At 51.5% G+C, this 18278-nt stretch overlaps 6 protein-coding genes across 6 annotated transcripts; 3 read left to right on the forward strand and 3 right to left on the reverse strand.

Annotated features, from left to right (window-relative positions):
- Positions 1 to 67: 67 nt before the first annotated feature.
- VTN77DRAFT_5900 (uncharacterized protein) lies at positions 68 to 524 on the forward strand (the record flags this gene model as incomplete). Its single annotated transcript, XM_069422119.1, has 2 exons — positions 68 to 295; positions 393 to 524. 2 exons carry the CDS (start codon positions 68 to 70, stop codon positions 522 to 524), a joined length of 360 nt encoding a protein of 119 aa, XP_069276613.1.
- Positions 525 to 3298: 2774 nt separating this feature from the next.
- VTN77DRAFT_5901 (uncharacterized protein) lies at positions 3299 to 6028 on the reverse strand (the record flags this gene model as incomplete). Its single annotated transcript, XM_069422120.1, has 2 exons — positions 3299 to 3790; positions 3857 to 6028. 2 exons carry the CDS (start codon positions 6026 to 6028, stop codon positions 3299 to 3301), a joined length of 2664 nt encoding a protein of 887 aa, XP_069276614.1.
- Positions 6029 to 6797: 769 nt separating this feature from the next.
- Positions 6798 to 7978, forward strand: VTN77DRAFT_5902 (uncharacterized protein; the record flags this gene model as incomplete). Its single annotated transcript, XM_069422121.1, has 2 exons — positions 6798 to 7326; positions 7377 to 7978. 2 exons carry the CDS (start codon positions 6798 to 6800, stop codon positions 7976 to 7978), a joined length of 1131 nt encoding a protein of 376 aa, XP_069276615.1.
- A 446-nt stretch (positions 7979 to 8424) lies between these two features.
- On the reverse strand, positions 8425 to 9451 carry VTN77DRAFT_5903 (uncharacterized protein; the record flags this gene model as incomplete). Its single annotated transcript, XM_069422122.1, has 2 exons — positions 8425 to 9250; positions 9324 to 9451. 2 exons carry the CDS (start codon positions 9449 to 9451, stop codon positions 8425 to 8427), a joined length of 954 nt encoding a protein of 317 aa, XP_069276616.1.
- Positions 9452 to 10383: 932 nt separating this feature from the next.
- On the reverse strand, positions 10384 to 12889 carry VTN77DRAFT_5904 (uncharacterized protein; the record flags this gene model as incomplete). Its single annotated transcript, XM_069422123.1, has 2 exons — positions 10384 to 10635; positions 10685 to 12889. The coding sequence occupies 2 exons, from the start codon at positions 12887 to 12889 to the stop codon at positions 10384 to 10386; spliced, it is 2457 nt and encodes an 818-aa protein (XP_069276617.1).
- Positions 12890 to 14699: 1810 nt separating this feature from the next.
- VTN77DRAFT_5905 (uncharacterized protein) lies at positions 14700 to 17405 on the forward strand (the record flags this gene model as incomplete). Its single annotated transcript, XM_069422124.1, has 1 exon — positions 14700 to 17405. One exon carries the CDS (start codon positions 14700 to 14702, stop codon positions 17403 to 17405), a length of 2706 nt encoding a protein of 901 aa, XP_069276618.1.
- Between the last annotated feature and the right edge of the window lie 873 nt (positions 17406 to 18278).

An 18278-nucleotide genomic window follows, 5' to 3' on the forward strand; every position in this document is an offset into this window, starting at 1 on the left:
CACACCGGATGACAGGCGCGACTATTGAAACGCGAGCAACGTGGACAGCCCGTCGGCGGTCTGCCAGATGTGGGCCAATGAGAAGGCGTGGATGCGCGCTTCCATTCGGGGCCAAGCTTCGCAGGACGGAAGATTACTCCGTACGGAGGAGTACTTTAAAGATTTTGGGATCAGTCACACTGACAAGGTTACTCCGTTGAAGATCGAGAATTATCCCGGGTCAAACGGGGGAATCACCCGTAAGATTTCTGGATGCAAGGCCTTGATTGGTCCTCAGAGATCCCGCTGTCACAGCGTAAGCGCCTACAGAATACTCCTTACTCCGTACTCTGCTAGAAAACATGAAAACCAACGCCAACTACTCCGTATAATCCTTTCCTGAATTCTCCTAGCGAGGCCGAACGACGGCCTGTCTCACCTGTCTCGTCAACGTCATCGACCCCACTGTGAAACCGTCGCTCCGGGGTTGGTTGGATTCGAATCCTGAGGAGCTGCCGTTGTGTCGATCAGTCTGGACTCGGTAAGACGGCCCGCAGGGCAAATTAGGAATTCTGAGGCTCCGACAGTGGACACACGCGACAATATTAAATGACTCGAAGTCATCAATTCCCCCGTATTTGCACCATCATCTTAGCTAATATGGTGATGATGAGGATGAAGATAAAGGCAGGACAGAAAAGGGATAACACGCACAGACTGACAGCCAACGGTCAGCTCAGGCCTCCAAGTGAAACTTTGTGCATAAGGAACATGACTCGTAGCCTCTCAGTAATAGGATACTGTGACTGCCATCCCTTGGAGACATTTTATCAAGCACGTCAGTTTAGTGAGATCGATTCCGCTGAAGGACGGACAGCCAGCCTATGATAAGGCTGTCGACATGCATCTGACTGACAGTCTATCTGCTCCACGCGGCGCGGGAACTTTAGACCAGACCAGGCGCTTGCGAATCATCAATTCAACCCGCCTTGAACCTTCGTGAATCATGGTTATCTGTCGAATCTCGTCAGCGCCTTGCCGGAGTCAGCCGGGCGGGTGGTTTCGACCTGGTTGGTTCGGGTTGATTGGGCAGTTGAATCAGCTACTAGCCTACTACTCGAGATCCCTGTCTAGCGGCAGCAGAGATTATGCACCAGACAGCTACTAATTACAGTACAGTACTCAATAGGCTTCATGGTCTAAATATATATTATGTACGGGTTCTGTACGGAGTAGTTTATTCAAAAGACCTGATAATTAAGTAAAGACTGACAAGGAGAAAGGAAGAAAGAGACAAAACCAACAATCTTGAAATGAGAAGATGTTGGATTGGATTGGATGCTTCTAGGTTCTTGGAAATAGTATTATTATTAGCCACGGCTGAGGTAGCTAGCTACTTGCTACTTGCTAATGCTGCATGCCTACCTAATCCAGCATGATAACCGAGTGCCAACAGCGTCAGCGTCCCGTGACAGATAGAGAGCGACTGACGGATAGCCGCATGACGAATCACACAGACTATTTCCACAAATTCTCCGGTCCGAAGTCTGATCTCGTATTCTGTCTGGATTATTATTGGGCAAAAAGATATCTCTGAAGAAAAAAAAAGCACGAACGAACCCTTGCATTATTGCTGCATGCATGGTATGGCAGCCATGTGTCTGTGTGTTCGCGTAGTGTGGCACTTTGTAGTCGATGTGATGTGATGTATACTGTACTATACTTATGCTTTATCCCTTTCTTCATCCTTGAACCTCCTAATGCATTATCTATCTATCCCCACTCACATGTGTCATTTGCTAGCTATCTATGGATGTATGTATGTACATAATTCCGTGTATCAATCTGTTGGTAGGGTATGCTATGTGAGGGGTAAACTGTTGAGTTACGTTACTCATCTCTAAATTAAACCTTATTTATTATCGACAACTCAAATCGGAGATTTAGATACAGCAGATTAGGTAGATATGTGGATCCTGATTCCCGACTGCATGCATGTTTCACAGGTATTCTATTCTATATAAACAACTCTTGCAGGCTCAGCAGAGAAAATTCTGCAGACCCCAATCTTTTTTTTTTAAGAAAAAAAATATTACTTATCAGTAGAGGGAGAGATGAGATGATATTACCCACAATACCCATTATTCTGTTCCATTACAGGTAGGTAGCTGCCTAAGGTAGGTGGCTTCAGCCCTGCGGGGTTATTATTTATAACAGAGCAGTGGACAGTTACCTAAGTAGCATAACATTCTCTTTTTTAACTTTCTGGCGGGTTTTCTGTTTCAGCATTTTCCGAGATTCCGCCGCGTCTACTCCGTACTCCGTACAACTAGTTTGTCAACTACAGATCCCATGATCTCTCGATCTGTGGCACAATCAGTCTGCATGGCAGGGATCTAGATTCTCTGCAATTCATTTATTACGGAGTAATATTACCTACCTAGGTAGATGGAGATACTTCCTGACCTGGAATGGAATGGAACAAGGGATCGATCGGATTTCGTTTCTTATCTNATACTATCTATCTGATATATCAGCTTATGTACTCCTTCCCAGTCAGGCTACTATGAAGTAACTATGTATGTTGGTGTTGCTGATATGTAATAAACTAGCTCCTACCTAGGTACAGTACCTACCTACCTATGCCCAGGTGTGGATTGTTTGCTGCCTCAGTGGCCTAGCCCCAGATTCACCGAGTTACCCGATGTAGAAAAGAGAGAGAGAGAGAGAGAGAGAGAGAGAGAGAGAGAAGAGGCATGGCCAATCAATCAATAATTGTGGCATTACAGTACTCCATATTCCGTACTTCGTAAGCTAGGAGTTGATTTGATCCACTGAGAGCGGTGTTTGTTTGAGACGGCAACTACTCTTCGAATGTGGAGGTGTTTTTTTTGCCTCTGGCGTGTTTCAAGATATGCATGTCTTGGCGCCCTGTCACTGTCAGTCTGTCACAGACTAATTGACGTCCTCCTGTCACGACTCACACCCACACTGTCGAGCAGAGGCTAACCTAACCTGACTTCAGCCGCAGCATGGAGTTACGACTAGGTAAACAGGCCGAGGGTATGGCTGACCACTCATTTGGCAAGTTGGCAGGACGAACGCTACCGTACGAACCTTATTGACTACTCCAGAGTATGGAGATCCACTGTGATACCAATCATCCTATGTAGAGGTACTGTAGGTAGAGCTAACAAATGCAAAGACTGAAAAGGGTATAACTGGGATGTACAGTAGGTACACATGAAGGCGTGAAGATATTGATTGGGAGACATGGAGAACCCCAAAGAATAAAGTGCACAACGCGAATAGAAACAAACTATAGCGAGTTCAAGACACTCTGCATCGCCGGCGTGTTGGAATCCTCTCTCCTCAGCACATAGGCCCGCACTTCCTGCACCGACAGGCCAACACCTGCGTTGGTGTCGGCTCCTCCGCTGCTGGCTCCCGCGTTATTCCTGCCTGTCGTGCCGCTCGCTGCGCCGCCCCGAAGCTTCTCCCGCAGCGCTTCAGGGCCCACGACAAACAAACTGCCAACCTCCAACAGCACATCCAGAGCACCGCCCATCGTCTTGAGATCCTCGTCGATCTGCCACGATTTGAGCAACTCCACGTACCGCGTCATATCCTTGGTCACCATCAGACCGCCGGGCGCGTTGACCTGAAACCGCTTAAAGTGCTCCAGAAGCAGGCTGCGGATCCCCAGGGCAAGCTCCGTCAGTAGATTTTTAATATTGGAGCCGATCGAGGGAAGAGACGTAAGAACCGTGTTATGGAGGCGTGTCAAGAATGTACAGATGGAGGAACACGTCTAAAATAATCAGCATCTGCCCAGAAGTAGAAGTTGAAAAAGAGAGAAAAAAAAAAGCTAACTTACCGGCGTCTGCAACATCTCCAACCACGCCGTCGAAGCATCCCCCTCCCTCGGTCGGAAATCATTCTTTTTCTGCCCCCCCAGCAGCTTGCTGACCCACGCCAACGCCACGTCTATGGTCTTCTGTTCGATGGCATTGATCTTGTCTTCGATCCGATTGACAGTCAGATTCGTCTTCTTCTCCATCTCCCGGCGCGTCGTGATACTGTTCGCCGCCAGCGGAATCAGCACCGTATTGATGCATGTCATCATCAAATGCGTGATGCTGACGGCCGCGCGAATTGTGGGCAGGTACGCAAAGTCCGGTTCGACCTTGGCGGATTCTTGCGAGATCGCCGTATCGAGAGACGCATCGAGTGCGACCTCCACGTAGCCCTCGGCCATCATGGATAGAAGCAGGTTGAGAAGCGTGGCGACATCCTTTGGTGTCTCACTGCCCATACTCAGCTCGAGACTGCGGCCAACGCCTTCGGCCAGCCATTTGATCATCCGTTTCGCAAACTCGACAGAGAGCAAGCCGTCTTGTTCGCTAAACTCGGATTCGGTCTGCTTCGCGGAATCGCCAGGATCCTTGAGCCCGGCAACCTTCAACAGCATCTGTCGCTGCGTCGGCGTAGTGTCAGACGAGTCCAGCCGGTAGAGATATGCTTCCTTGGCAGACGCCAGAAGTTCGCTGCCACTCTTTGCTAGTGACGCCATGAAGGTGGTGGCCTTCTTGCGACGCGAGTGGAACGCCGTAAACTTGAACAGAAGCGAAGTGTACAACTCCTCCAGATTCTTCTTTTCTCTCTCAATGTAGGAGGACCCAACAAAGTAGGGAACAAACAGATCCTCCAGCTGCTGATCGAGGATGATAGCCGTTTGCGAGGAGATGGGTTCGGGGTGTTCCGTCAATCCGTGTGTCTTCAGGTCGTCCACCAGCGCGCTGATGTAGCTTCTCGAGCTCTGCAGACACCGCAAGAAGGCTAGCGAGGACACACTGCTGGCTTTGTCCAGAACCATCTCCACTCGCTGCTGGATCGATTGCTGGAAGACCCGTTGTAGAAACCGCCCCAGCACCTCTTCGTAGTATGGAAAGGCGCGCCGGATAATGGCCGACTCATCCTGGACCACCACCTTGACATCGTCGATCAGCGACTGCAAACTCGGCTCAACGCCGGGAGGGTCGGCATCCGGATCTGCCAGTTTCTCCCACGTTTCTGCATCACCACCCACTTCCTCCGTCACCAGTTGACTTCGGTCAATGAAGAACTGGTGCTGGTTAACAAACAGAGCGATGACACTGGCGCCTCCGTTGAAGTCCCGGAGAACGGTGGCACAATCTTTCATGCCTTCGAAGTTGGCCTTCCGGTAGAAATCATCAAACTGTTTGAGTAGATCCTTCTCGAGAGTTTCTGAAAACTTCTCAATGATTTCTCTAGTATTCTTTTTGGGCAGGTTCTCTCCCCCCTTCCCATTTAACGCGGGAGAAGTGGCACCATTGGCGTTCGATCCGTTGGGTTTGGGACCGGCGTCATTCCAGCTTCTCGGATCAAGTCTTTGACTGATTCGCAAAAGCTGTTTGGCGATATGCGCTGCCCGGAGCTTTCCCTCGCTGCTGCCAGACCGTCGAAGGTTCTCCAGGAGGGTGATGTCGCCCCGGTTGCTCACTTCATCCCAGCACTCGATCAAGAAGTGCGCATCTAGCGCCCGCCGTCGTTGCCTGTCGAGTTCTTCCAGTTTCTTGCCTGTCTCGACCGCCACATTGCCATCTCCCCCGCTACCGAGTCCAGCTGCGTTCAGCGAGGTGTCTAATTTCTGAAACGACTCGATCGTCTGGCGCAGCTTTCGGCCCAGCGTGCTGAGGTTCTGCGCATGCTGGGCTTCGGCCCTCCGCACGGCCGCCGACAGCTCATTCTCGCGGATTTCCAAATCACCCGACAGTTCGCTGAGGCGGCGCTGCGCATGTTCAAAGGCGCGGATCAGCAGTTTCGGGTCGAAGGGCTGGTTGGCGCTGGCGGAGGCGCCTGCGGCCGAGCGGCGCTGCTGGATGGCATGCTCGGAAAGGGACTCGATGAAATCTTTGACGATGAAATCGCGACTGGAGAAGTCTTCAAGAGTGAAGCTGGGGCCTTGGGGGTAGAGGGAGCGCGAGGCCTGGTTGGATTGGGAGCTCATGGATGAGCTGTCGGGCATGCTGCGATCTGGGGGGCCCCGCGCATGGGCAGGCTGAAATGGGAGATGGGAGACTTTGGTGGCTGAAAGAGCGGTAAAAGAGTTTCTGGCAAGATGATTCCGTTGCTGTTTAATTCTAGTCTGCAGTGCTCGCGCAGAGAACTCTCTGAGACGTGGATGTCTGCAATGTATGTACTGTACCGTACATACCTAGGAAGGATTCCAATATAATAATGGACTCATCGAGGGACACCGCCGCCGTCACCGCCTCCGCGATGTAGGCATCTCTGCAGCAGCACAGAATGGCTAATTTCTGGGATTCTTGATGATAGATTAGTTGATTCTTGTGTGGATTTACATAAGTAGACTTATTTCTGCAGTTAGGGCTGGTACAAAAGCAGACACACAAATTCAACTTGGCAGTATATTGTAGAATGCCTAGGGCATTCAGATAAGAATACTGTACTGTAACGTAACGGACATGACCAGTTACTCCGTATTTCCCATTGTTCTATGGCACGTGTGAAAGAAAGAAGAACACAATTGTTTTACCTGCTTGAGACTGTCACACTATTGTTTTATGTACAATTGAGGCTACAGACAAAAATGACTCTCAATGATAACAGGATTACCGCAGTAATGGATTGCTGGTTGGATCTTGGCAGGCGTAAGCGGCCCAACGTGGCAGAAATCCCAGCAGAATATCTCCAACATTATCCACATCTGTCACTGTACACTGCTTGCATCTAACCTGCCTCTTTGATTTTCCTTTGGAATATTTTGGGATTCGATGTCCCAACCACTGATGGTGTCCTCCAAAGACACGGAACTGTACCGCGAGGATGTCCGCCAACGGGGCAGGAAGCTCTCTGCCGCCGACCGCGAGCAGCTCGTGAAGCCTTACCTCCCAGACCCTGGCGCGCTGTCGTCTCGACCGTCGCAGCAGCAGCAGCGACGCAGGAAGAGTGTCAGAAAGCACAAGAGGAAAACCGCCCTGATCCGGAATTTCATCAAGTCGCAGGTCCACCAGCTCTTATACACCCTCATCCATCTCTTTTTCGGTCTCTATGTCCGCCTGTCCCAGACCGCGTTCGCGGTGGTCGATCGGATCTTGGCCATCGTCTACTATCACCATCGCACTCCGGAGCTGATCCAGAAAGATGTGCGGTCCCTGAACCGCATACCGGAACACCTCAGTGTGATTCTGAGGCTGCGGAAAGAGGAGGATGCGCTGCACACGTTGATGGACGAGGTCGCGGAACTGGCAGCCTGGAGTGCATGTGCCGGCATTCCGGCGCTGAGCATATATGAGAGGACGGGTTTGTATAAGCTTGTCATATATATATGTATCTGGACTGACCGCGTGAAGGGATCTTGAAATCGTATATCCCCATTCTCTACCAAGTTGTAACCGACAAACTCTCCTCATACTACGGGTCTCCTTCCCACCAGCCCAATCTGCGCGTGTTCGCCCCTCACCACAGCGTCTACTGTCCTTCCCTCTCCGAGTCGGCCACGAAGCGATCAGCCACCGGTTCGCTGACAATTCTTTTGCTGTCGGCGTCGGATGGCCGGGAGACGTTGGTCGATCTGACCAAGACCCTGACGGAGATGTCGCAGAACGGCAAGCTCTCGCCGGCTGACATCAGTACGGAGCTCATCGACGCCGAAATCAGCGAAATCACCTCGCAGCCTTCCCAATCGACGCCTGCCACCCAGACGACAGACGACCCGGCATCGTCCGATCTCTTCCGTCCCGTCAAATCCGAGCCTGATCTGTTGTTGATCTTTGGTCCTTACGTGAATCTGGACGGGTATCCACCGTGGCAGATCCGTCTGACAGAGATCTTCTGCACGGGAGATAGGGGTAGCAGCATCACGGGCGGCAACGACGATGAGGCAGTCGAGTACCAGGGATTCCTGCGGGGATTATGGCGGTATGCCCGAGCGCAGATGCGATTTGGGCGGTAGTTCCTTACTGATCTGATCTGATCTGATCTGATCTGGTCTGATCTACCTGTAAAAGCATACAGCATAGAAATAGTATAGAAAATAGCATACTTTGTGTGTTTTTATTCAAATCCGAAACCCAATCAGTGCATCTTCATTGTATTTCATTCCATTGTATTTCATCTCATTTCATTCCGTCCCAATTCCATCCCATTCATCATATCACATGGCAAGTTCATGTTCCCTTCCTTCCTATCCTTCCTATCCATGGTATAGTACTGTACATACATACAAAAAGAAAAGGAAAAAAAAAGGTCCAATTCACACATACACATCGACCAAAGTAAAGTTGCCCATTCCGTCCCGACTCGCCATCATTCTCATCGCATCTTCGTCATTCTCATCAAGTCTTTCCATTATGAGAAAATCTAGGAAGAATGAAAGCAGTTGTGTGAGTTCGATTCGGATCACTTCCACGATGGATGACGTCCTCGAACGCAGTCCAAACACCAGACGATCTCGTCTCCGGTCTCGGTTAACCCTTCGACTGCGCAGCAGGAGCAGATTTTTCGTTGTCGTTGTCGACGTTCCCCGTCACCAGGTGTGGTATATTGTAGTAATTGTTGTTGTTGCCCGTAGAGATAGCCGTCTTTGATTGTGATTCCTCCTCCCCCTCCTTCTCCTCCTCCTCCGACTCCTTCAGGGGTAGTTGGCGTAAGTGAGGTCGAGGTCACTCCTGACAATGCTGCTGCTGCTGTCGTACCGCATCCCACCGCGTTACATTCCCGCAGGCAGATATAGCACGCTCTTTCGCCGCAGAGCTCGCAGTCCGCGTACGCGTCGAGCATCACCCGCGTCGTCGGCCGTCGGTGACAGATGTGGCATGGTCGGAGGAGCGGCGGGGGCAGTGGCTCGACAGTTCTGGGAGAGACCTCGGGACTGATTTTGCCGTCGAGAGAGGAAGAGGGGGGAATCAGTAGGGAGGGAGGCTGAGGCTTTCTGCTCTGCTGTCCGTGTGATGATGGTGGTGATCGTGAAAAAGAAAAAGAAGGATTAGGCCATTGTTGTTGCTGTTGCTGTTGCTGTTGCTGTTGCGACTGCTGCAGAATCCGTCGCCGTTTCGAGAGAGTCGGCTGTAATCGTGGACGGGAGTCGAGGTCGATCGGTGTTGAAGAAGGGAGGAAGCATGGCATTGGAACGGGATTCAAGTTCATGTCGTGATCGTCCACATCAACGTCAACGTCAATGTCGTGACAGTTCAGCTGAAACGGGGATGCATCCATAAAACCGGTGCTGCTGAGTTCAAGTTCCAGATTAGATTCCATCCAAATCCTAGAGCAAAGACCAGGATGATAGGAAGACTTACTGTTCCCCCATCGTCAGATTTTCATTATTCCATGTCGTCCCTCCCCCACCTCCTAGATCCCTTTTGCGCTTTTTCGAGACGGGTGTACTAGGAGCGGAGGCAAACGAATTCGGATCGTCCAGATGCATTTTCTGGCTCGCAGTTCAGCTCTCCTTGGAACTCTCCCCTGAAGAGGAGAGAAGACCGAGAAGAAGAGGAAGAAGAGAGGAATGGGGCCCTCGGAGAGGAGGGAGAGATGTCTTCTTCTTTCTTCCTTTTATAATTGAGGTGGCGTGCGTGCGGAGAGGAGAGAGAATAGAAGATCGGGTCCGATGGAAAGGAATCGACGGATCGATCGATTGACTTCGTCAATGGGACGGCATGACTGACTGATGGATTGGATTGTCAGGTGAGATATAGAGGGGAGGAGAGGAAGGTGACGTGACTAAGTCACCTAGCCTGGAACCATTAGTGCTTGTATCAGCTGTTTTGTTACCTGAGGTTAAAATAGGTCCTTCACTAAAATCAGGCACAACAGGGATAGCCGTCCGTTCCCACAAAGTCAATTCATTGTAATTGGCCAACCACAAGGACCGCCACACACGCTAAGTTTCATTGGTTTGGCACAGCAAACGCCAACGGAGCGGGCCGCTAAATTCATTTCACTGGGTCCAATCATGAATCCATCAAATACATGTTAGCATGAATAGGGTGTATTTGTATTGATTGAATAAATATTGGATTTAGAGTGAGAGTCTAGATACAGCAGTTAGTATTAGAGATTTTTTTTTCTTTTCAAAATAAACAACGGGTCATAAATCAAAAGATTCATTCCTGCTCATGGGGGCCAGTTTATTGTTCAGACTACTGATTTACCAAGACAGGAGGAGAGATTTGACAGATCATCAATTACATCATAGACATATGTCTGTTGTGTTGCGTTAACAGTACTTGTACATGCATGCACATGTATCCTGTCCTGTAAATGAGCACTCCTCTAATCTCCATCAAGAATTCCGTGATGCATAAGAATCCATGATCACATCAACATCAGTCTTAAGATAAATATCTTCATGTCAACCTAACAAACACTATCTAGTCTCGCCTGGATGGTCCTCTCGTCTAGCGGCCCGTTCTCTCCCACGTAGTTGCGCAACACCTCCTGCATCATCAGTCGACGCGGTGCTTTGCGTCCCGTCATCAATTCAAACTGCGCAAAGCCCTGCTCAGCAACCACCTCCAGCCCATCAATCAGCACCCACGGCTGTCCAGTCTCGCTCCGGATGCGACGCATCTGCTTGAGAAGGGGCGTGTCCAGTGGTTTGTAGGCCAGCTGTGAGGCAGTCAGTACGAACCAAAGAATAAAAGGTTGATCGTCTCACCTCAATAATGACTCCTCCCGTCGGACTGCCCAGCCACTGCAATGGCATCTCAAAGTTCGCGGGCGGCTCATTCCCCACACTCGATTCGGGCACGCAGGACGCAATCATGGATGGAAAGGCGAAATCCGATGGCCAGGGCTCCTGCGCCGACCGCAGCACACGCACCGCGGTGCTCGATTCCGGCTGCGAGGATGCCATCCACGAATTGAAGTGCTTGGCCACCTCCTCCGCGCGCGACACCGTCCGGTTCAAAATAAAGATCTTCCGGCATCCCAGTTGCAGCATCGCGTAGATGGCCGCGCGCGCCATCCCTCCAGCGCCAATAACCAGCCCCGTCGTCTTCCGACTGATGGCGTTCCGCGGCGACAGGTTGCGACGGAAGCAGACCATGATACTGATCCAGTCCGTATTCTCCCCCCACCAAGCGGCCACGCGCCCAGCTTGGTTGCGCCGGCTCGCCTGCTCCGGTATCGGGTAGATATTCCCATCGGCACTCGCCCGGAGCGGCATCACCGTGTTGACGGCCCCGATGGCCTCGACATGGCGGCTTTTGTATTTCAGTTGCCGGGCGACGTGCACTCGCCACGGCTGGACGACACTGGTGCCGCCGAAATTAGGGTCGTGGCGCCACCGGTCCAGCTCAGCCAGAGACGGTGACTCAGGGATGCTGTAGACGTGGTTCAGGCCGCAGCTGCGATAGGCAGCATTGTGCATCGCCGGCGAGATACTGTATGCGACACTGGCGCCGAGAATGTAAAACCGGAGCGGATCCAGCATGTAGCTCTGAAACAGCGCCCGGACGGCATCTTGTGATGTGATGTGCGGGTCTCTTTCGTTGTGAGTCGGCCGCTTGATGGCCGGGTGAGTGACGGAGGTCAAGATCGGGTTGAAGACTTGGGAGCTGCGACCGATCAGGCCGACATTGTAGGCAATAATGGGTGGATGAGTCCCTGGAAGCGATCGGACGCGGTCCACGAACTTGCGCACCGCCTCGTTGTCTTCTCTTGTGGTGGCTACGCGCAAGATGCGAACAAGCTGGCAGCCCAGTCGCTCAGCTTCGAGATATAGCGAGAAACAGGCATCATCCTCCCACGATACCCCGGAAGAAGGCTCCAAGACATAATGGCCGATGATCTTCGTCATCCCTCGACTGCGTACTACCTGACTTAACCGGTCTTGATCTTGACCCAGATCGACCGCCAAGTACTCCACCCCGAGTCGCAGACCGTGCTCGAGGATGTGGAAATATAGATCGCGAAGGTGTTCGGAATGCCCGTTGTGAGGATCGATACCCAGCGCGGTGATGTCGACCGAGAATATGATGGGGACCTTGGCAATCCGTCGGAGTATGGAAACCTGCTTGCTCACCAGGCTGACGGTATCTGGACTCCACGTGTCCACGCAGAGCTCGATCGCGTCACCACCAGACTCCAGTTCCGGCAGGTCAACGACATCATCTATCAGATCAGACAAGCGAATGAAGACGGCATGCGTGTATGACTTCTTTTCCGGAGGCGTCTCCAGCAGCACAAAGGGCGAGTCAAACCCGGGATCGGTGGCAGTCGCTCCGGTGATGAACCGGACAAAGCGGGTGAAATCCTCCTTGGCATCCTTCAGTTTGAAGGAGTAGTTTTCGGACCGTCGATCTGGGGAGCCCTCGTCCCTGGTCTGAGATGCAGGGGACCGCTCTTCGAGGTTATAGAACTCGAAGTTGGAGCAGGTCCGGTGGGATGGATCCCCGTGGCCAAGACGCTTCGCGGACTGGACCTCCAGGCGCAACAACCGTTGGATCTGCTCCATGTCGCGGAGCAGATAGACGACGGGATTGGTCATCGAATACTGGCGAAGATGGTCCTGGATATCGCGGGTGAGGCTGCCCAGGCCGCACTCGATCACGCAGTGCGTCCGATGGTTGTCGAGCATCATCTTGAGCACCTCGATATCCCGACGCTGGAATTCATGGCTGCCGAACTTTTGGAGGAACTCATGGCGGGTGTGGCCCGTTACCTCCTTGAAGTAGAAATCTTCGGTGATGAATCGGCGGTTCAACGCCGTGGCGGCGATGAAGCCTAATGATCGTTTGCCTGACCCCCGGATCCCGACCAGCACCAAGGACGCGTCAGGGTCGAAGTTCCGTCTGGACGGTCCTGGGGTCGAATAGTGCATCTTGTCTGAAGTCCTGCGTGGGAGGCGCAACGGAGACATCGGTTGGACGAAGGGTCTTTGCAGAAAGACTATAATATTTTCCAAAATCTGGGAATGGCCAGCATTCTAATCTATGAATATTTTCTTCCGAATAAAAAGAAATTGTCGAAATATCAATTGCCTTCGATTGGTAATTCCTGGTCGTGCTCTATATTTCAATGTTGGTTGATATGAGATCAATCCGTCGATACTATGGAGGGTAATTCACCACGATCAAATCGAATCGCGACTGGAAGAAGAGAGCCCATCACCGCTCTCTGCATGGATTAATTATTAAATCCAAGAAGAGAAGGAATGTATGATCTGGCACGCATATACCTTTTTCCCTTCTGGTCGTGTCGTTCTCGTCTGCCTGCGGAAGGCGGGATGTCACATGAGAGGAGGGATCAATGGCCCGCCATATGGCTGCGGGGGGCCTTAGCTGGGGCGTCAGATTCGTGGATCTGGAATTGACACGGCCAGTGAGCGCGCATTCCAGTGCAAGATGAGCCGGAAGTTCGGGGAAGTTCCAAGGTTGGCACGGTGTCGCCAAGTGCAGCCGCCGTCTGTCCAATGGGAGGGCCAGATGTGGACAGGACGTGGCAAAAGGCTTACCCGGATGGATACCCACTTAGGCAGGTGATAAAACGACAATAATCAACACTGCAATGCATTTAATCTTACAAAGGCCTTGCATGTCTTATTCCTTAAGAGATGACGTTTTGGATAATGGATAGGAATCCATTGACGCTGCATGATTGTTTTGTGGAATGAAATCTTCCTCTTCCCTATTTACTTTAATTGGCAGCCTAGGTCCCCCGGTTGAATTTATCTATCATTTTGCTATGATTATTCTCAGAGATACTCTGAAATCTAAGCCGACTGGATTCCTCCAGCTTCACGACGAGCTCAATCGGTCGTTGTATCAATCCAGGGTCGTTATTTTCTCTAATATTCGGGTCGCCTAGAAGAATCTCTTATTTAACAAAAGATCACGACTGAAGTGACAGCCCAATTCATCAATTATTCTGGATCAGAGAAATAGCATTCTATTTGATGGTCAGTTCTCGGGAATAATTTACTATCTAGATAATCGCATTAGACTGTATAGCAAGAACTCCAGAAAAGTGAGAACACAACAGTATGGTGACCGCTAGATAGATAGGACTGGCTGAATAGAATTATCATTTTTTCAAGTCGACATTTTTTTTCTACATGAATAGTGAGATTGGTTGATGACTGCTGCATGTTTTGCGGGGGAAAGGAGGAACGAACGCAGGCTCGGTTGTGGGGAGTTATAGTCACCTTCCTCGCGGGGATGGCGCTGGTCCGAATCCAGCAGCTCCGAACCCCCATCCCAGTCAATTCAATTCAAGCATCAAACGGCCTCTGTCATTGTCCATATCATCCACGAACTCGCGTCACCAACCGCCTTTCGATCAGACTCGGGGTCGCTACTGATTCGGGCCCGGTTGCTCGACGATTGACACGATTTTCCCATCCCGACAGCTGCGGGATCGTGCCGGCGGACCCTGGTTGACGCGCCATCTCCGCTCTACAACTGTGGCGGAACAGGGCGATCATTTCTGTGGAATCGACCCTCTTTTATCGATACGCGACAGCAATATCGATCCTGTTTCAAGCTGTGCTCTTTCGATACCCATTCGCTGCCTGCTTAGTGCGTCATCTGCTTGCTCACGCGAACCCTCCGATACCCGCTTCTCCGCGCGTGGACGTGCTCTTAAACGAATCGCATCGTCTCCGCTCCTCTCACACTCACGTCGCCAATCTCGATTGCTTGCCATGCAGATGGTCTCATAGGTAGCCCTCCATGAATGAGGGATTGGACCCCAAGGCCCCTCGCCGGAAGAGGGTCTCGCGGGCCTGCGATCGCTGTCGCAGCAAGAAAGACAAATGTGATGGAATCCGTCCGACCTGTTCCGCCTGTCAGGCCTCTGGCCAGACCTGTTCCTACGATCCCAATGCCAAAAAGCGCGGCCTACCTGAGGGGTACGTCCGTGGCTTGGAGAAGCTATGGGCCCTCTCCATGTGCAATATCGAAGGCCTGGAGGACATGATGTTAACACTACTGGGCGCGACCGCGGAATCGGCCGGAAGACGGGAACGACTGCTGAAGTTATGGACGGATGACAGCGCGTCGGACAGTCTCCATGAGGTGTGGAAGACGAGTCGACTCTGGGGAGCGCTGGAGAAGATGCTCTCCACCTCGGACTCGAATCCAGCACAGTCGCCTCTAAAACGGCCGCGAGACGAGGACGACTGTTCCTCCACCAGTCAATGGGGGTTCCGCGTTGGACGAGGACCGACTCCGTCAGGCATTGATGGGCCGCGGGTGGTCGGTCCACATTCGTCTCCCGGTGTGAAGAGGGCAAGACTGTCGTCGTCGCTCTCGGACAGCCATCGATCGCCGGCGTCAAGCGCAAGCACTGATGCTAGCAGCTTGCAGCTCCCGCCGCATGCGCCTCGATTGTTAGAGGCCTACTTCTCCAGGACTCATCCCTGGTTTCCGATCATCGCCAAACATAGCATTCTCCGGGCGTTCCATCAATACGGCAACGGGCCCCTCTTGGTGGGTAAATCATCCACTGGTTCGGGAGACCATGCGGCCCTGTGGGCGATATTGAGTTATACCACTGCCCAGGGTCCATCCGACCCGTCAGAAAATGGGTCTGGTATCCAAGACGGGAGCGGTGGCGCTTTGGCCAAGGCAAAGGAGTTCTACTCGATTGCTCGAGGTCTGATCCCGTCAGAGAAAGAACGGTTTGATCTAGGGCATATCCAGGCCCTGCTGCTGCTTACGCTGGTCAACGTCGGTCTGGAGGATTGGACCGCAGCGTGGCTGCTGAGTGGGCAGAGTGCGCGTATGGCGGAAGCTGTGGAACTCGGTAAACTCGCGGACACGCGGCGTTCGGACGAGTTGCAGCAGCGCAAAGCTGTTTTTCTGGGGTGTTTCATCATCGACTCACTCCTTTCGGTCCGTCTGTCTCGGTTTCCGTGCATGCGGGCGGAAAGTCTGGCACTGGTCGGACGGCTTGAAGAAGACGGCCTGGAAGAATGGAATCCCTGGATGGATGTTCTCCCTCAGAACCTGCCTCCGCAGGGGAGCAATCCTCCGCACCGGGGGCCTCTGCTGGCGCTGAGTTGTTTCAATCGCCTGGTGGAGCTCGCAGGCGTTCTCAACAAGATAGGCCGAGACTTTTCACAGGCGGCCAACGCGCATGTCTTCGCGCAGCAGATCCTGGTCGATCTCAAGCCATGGGACGATCGACTACCTCCGGGCTGCCGTCTGATCGGGCCCGAGAGTAACTACCCCGACAGACATCCATCCTTGCTCCCTCATCAGACCTATCTTTATATTACATACGCGGCCACCTTATTATTCCTGTATACGCGGCAGCTTGGTCAGGAGCAGACCCTGCACGGTGCCCCCCGGACGGCGTTGGATGGCACCAAGAAGATCCTCTATCGCACGCTGGCCGTGTTATCGCAGCATGTTGAAAACTTCCACACGTGTGGGATTCCTCCACTGTTCGAGTTTCCTCTGCGGTCAATTTTCGAGTCGGTCTCCGCGGCGCGGCCAAAACTGGAATCTGACGGCTTTTCGGTGGCCCAGTGGGTGGGAATGTTTTCTCGAAAGCTCACCGAGTTTGGGTCTAGCTGGCCTGTCTTTGGTTCGTTGACCGCGGCGGTTGAAAACAGTGTCTTCAGCACTCCTTCACCAGCGTCATCATTCTTGCATCAAATACCACGCAAGAGCTCGGTCTCCGCGGCAAGTATGTCTGGTGGGACATACACATCCCTTCGTGGAGAACCGAAACCCATCTCCTTTGCCGCGGATCGAGCGGGGAGGAATCCAGCTGATGCTCACGTAAAGAGGCCTGATCCTGTGCCCTCTGTCAACGACGTAGCATCTAATTATGCATCTAAGATTCGTGGCCTTGCGATCGCGGCAGATGGCTTTTACACGCCTCAAGACTCGGCAGAAGCAAGTGGTCTGTCGAGTATAGGAGGAACCAATTCGGAGCGGTCCGCCGGGACATCGACGATTCTGCTGGATAAGCTTCTATCGAGCAAAGGATCTACCGACTCAAATCTGGGACTGATGCGGCAGCAGCAGCCGCGAACGCCCGAATCAGCAATGTCGAGCGCAATGCTGCAGTCAGGCGCTTCAAACTCTACGGAACGATTCGCCAACAATGCGGGCGAGGGTCTGCCGTTGAATGCTAGACGAAGCTACATGCCTGATGAGTCGCCGGCGTCTTCGAATGACATCGACTCCATTTTCAAAGAGCTGGCGTATTTGGACACGTACGAATGGGCGAACAGCCGGGAGGAAGGGCTGCGCGAGTTTGGGTTTATCGACGACAATACATTTCAAGCGTTTTGTCATGATCCGGACCGTCTGGTGGGATCGCAGCCGCTGGTTCCTCCGACGACATCCATCGCGGATATCTGGCCGCCGCCGGGGTTTTTCCCGGAGACATTCCAGGCTAATAATAAGGAGAGTTCTGACTAAATATTTGATCATGACTTTGAATAAAGTCGGCTGTATTTTGTTTCGGGAATATGGCGTGTTTGGGTCGGGATCGCATGGGGATATATAAACATGATACCTGTATGATGCCATGTGTGTGATATCCTGTTTGTCTTTCCGGGCGAAGTTCGCTGCTGCTGATGGTTTATTTATGGGGATCATCGTACCGAGTGACATAATAATTATTTGTTTATCCTTAGCAGTGGATAGACATGTAATGAGCGGTGTCTATATATACATCGGATGCATCAGGGAACTATATATAATCATGTAGATGTCTGAAATAACCCGATGTTTACTGGAAATGCAACAAGGGTCCAAACATCTCGCCGTGCGCGAGGGAGATAGATGTGTGGGCAGCCTATCCAGTCGCAGGTACTGTATTCTGTCATAAATTTTTATAAAAGAATCAATCCAAATTCATCGTCATGCATCAAACCAAGAAAATAAAGGCTACAGGACTAACCTACCTAGTAATATCTATCCCCTACCCTACAATAAACAAAACTTCTTCAATACTCCCATAAAATATTAGGTAGAAGATAATAAAGAAAAGAAAGAAAGAAAGATGATAATTTAAGGATCGACTCCTATCATTAAGACAAGAGTAGTAAGTAAGTATGTGCTAAAACTTAGTATACTACAATAACAACAACAACTACTACTACTACTACTGATCTTACTACTATGAGTTCTTTCTTAATTAGGTACATAGTCAATATAATTATATAAAGGCCTATACAGTATATAGATAATAGCAATTAATAGCCCGAGTACTCAGTATACTATTAGTATAGTTAATAATACCTATAGTAGGAGGGAGGGAGGCAGGGAGGGAGGTATATAGTCCAACCT

Source organism: Rasamsonia byssochlamydoides, assembly GCF_041956645.1.
Source record: "Rasamsonia byssochlamydoides strain NRRL 3658 unplaced genomic scaffold VTN77scaffold_43, whole genome shotgun sequence".
NCBI classification, from domain to species: Eukaryota; Fungi; Ascomycota; class Eurotiomycetes; order Eurotiales; family Trichocomaceae; genus Rasamsonia; species Rasamsonia byssochlamydoides.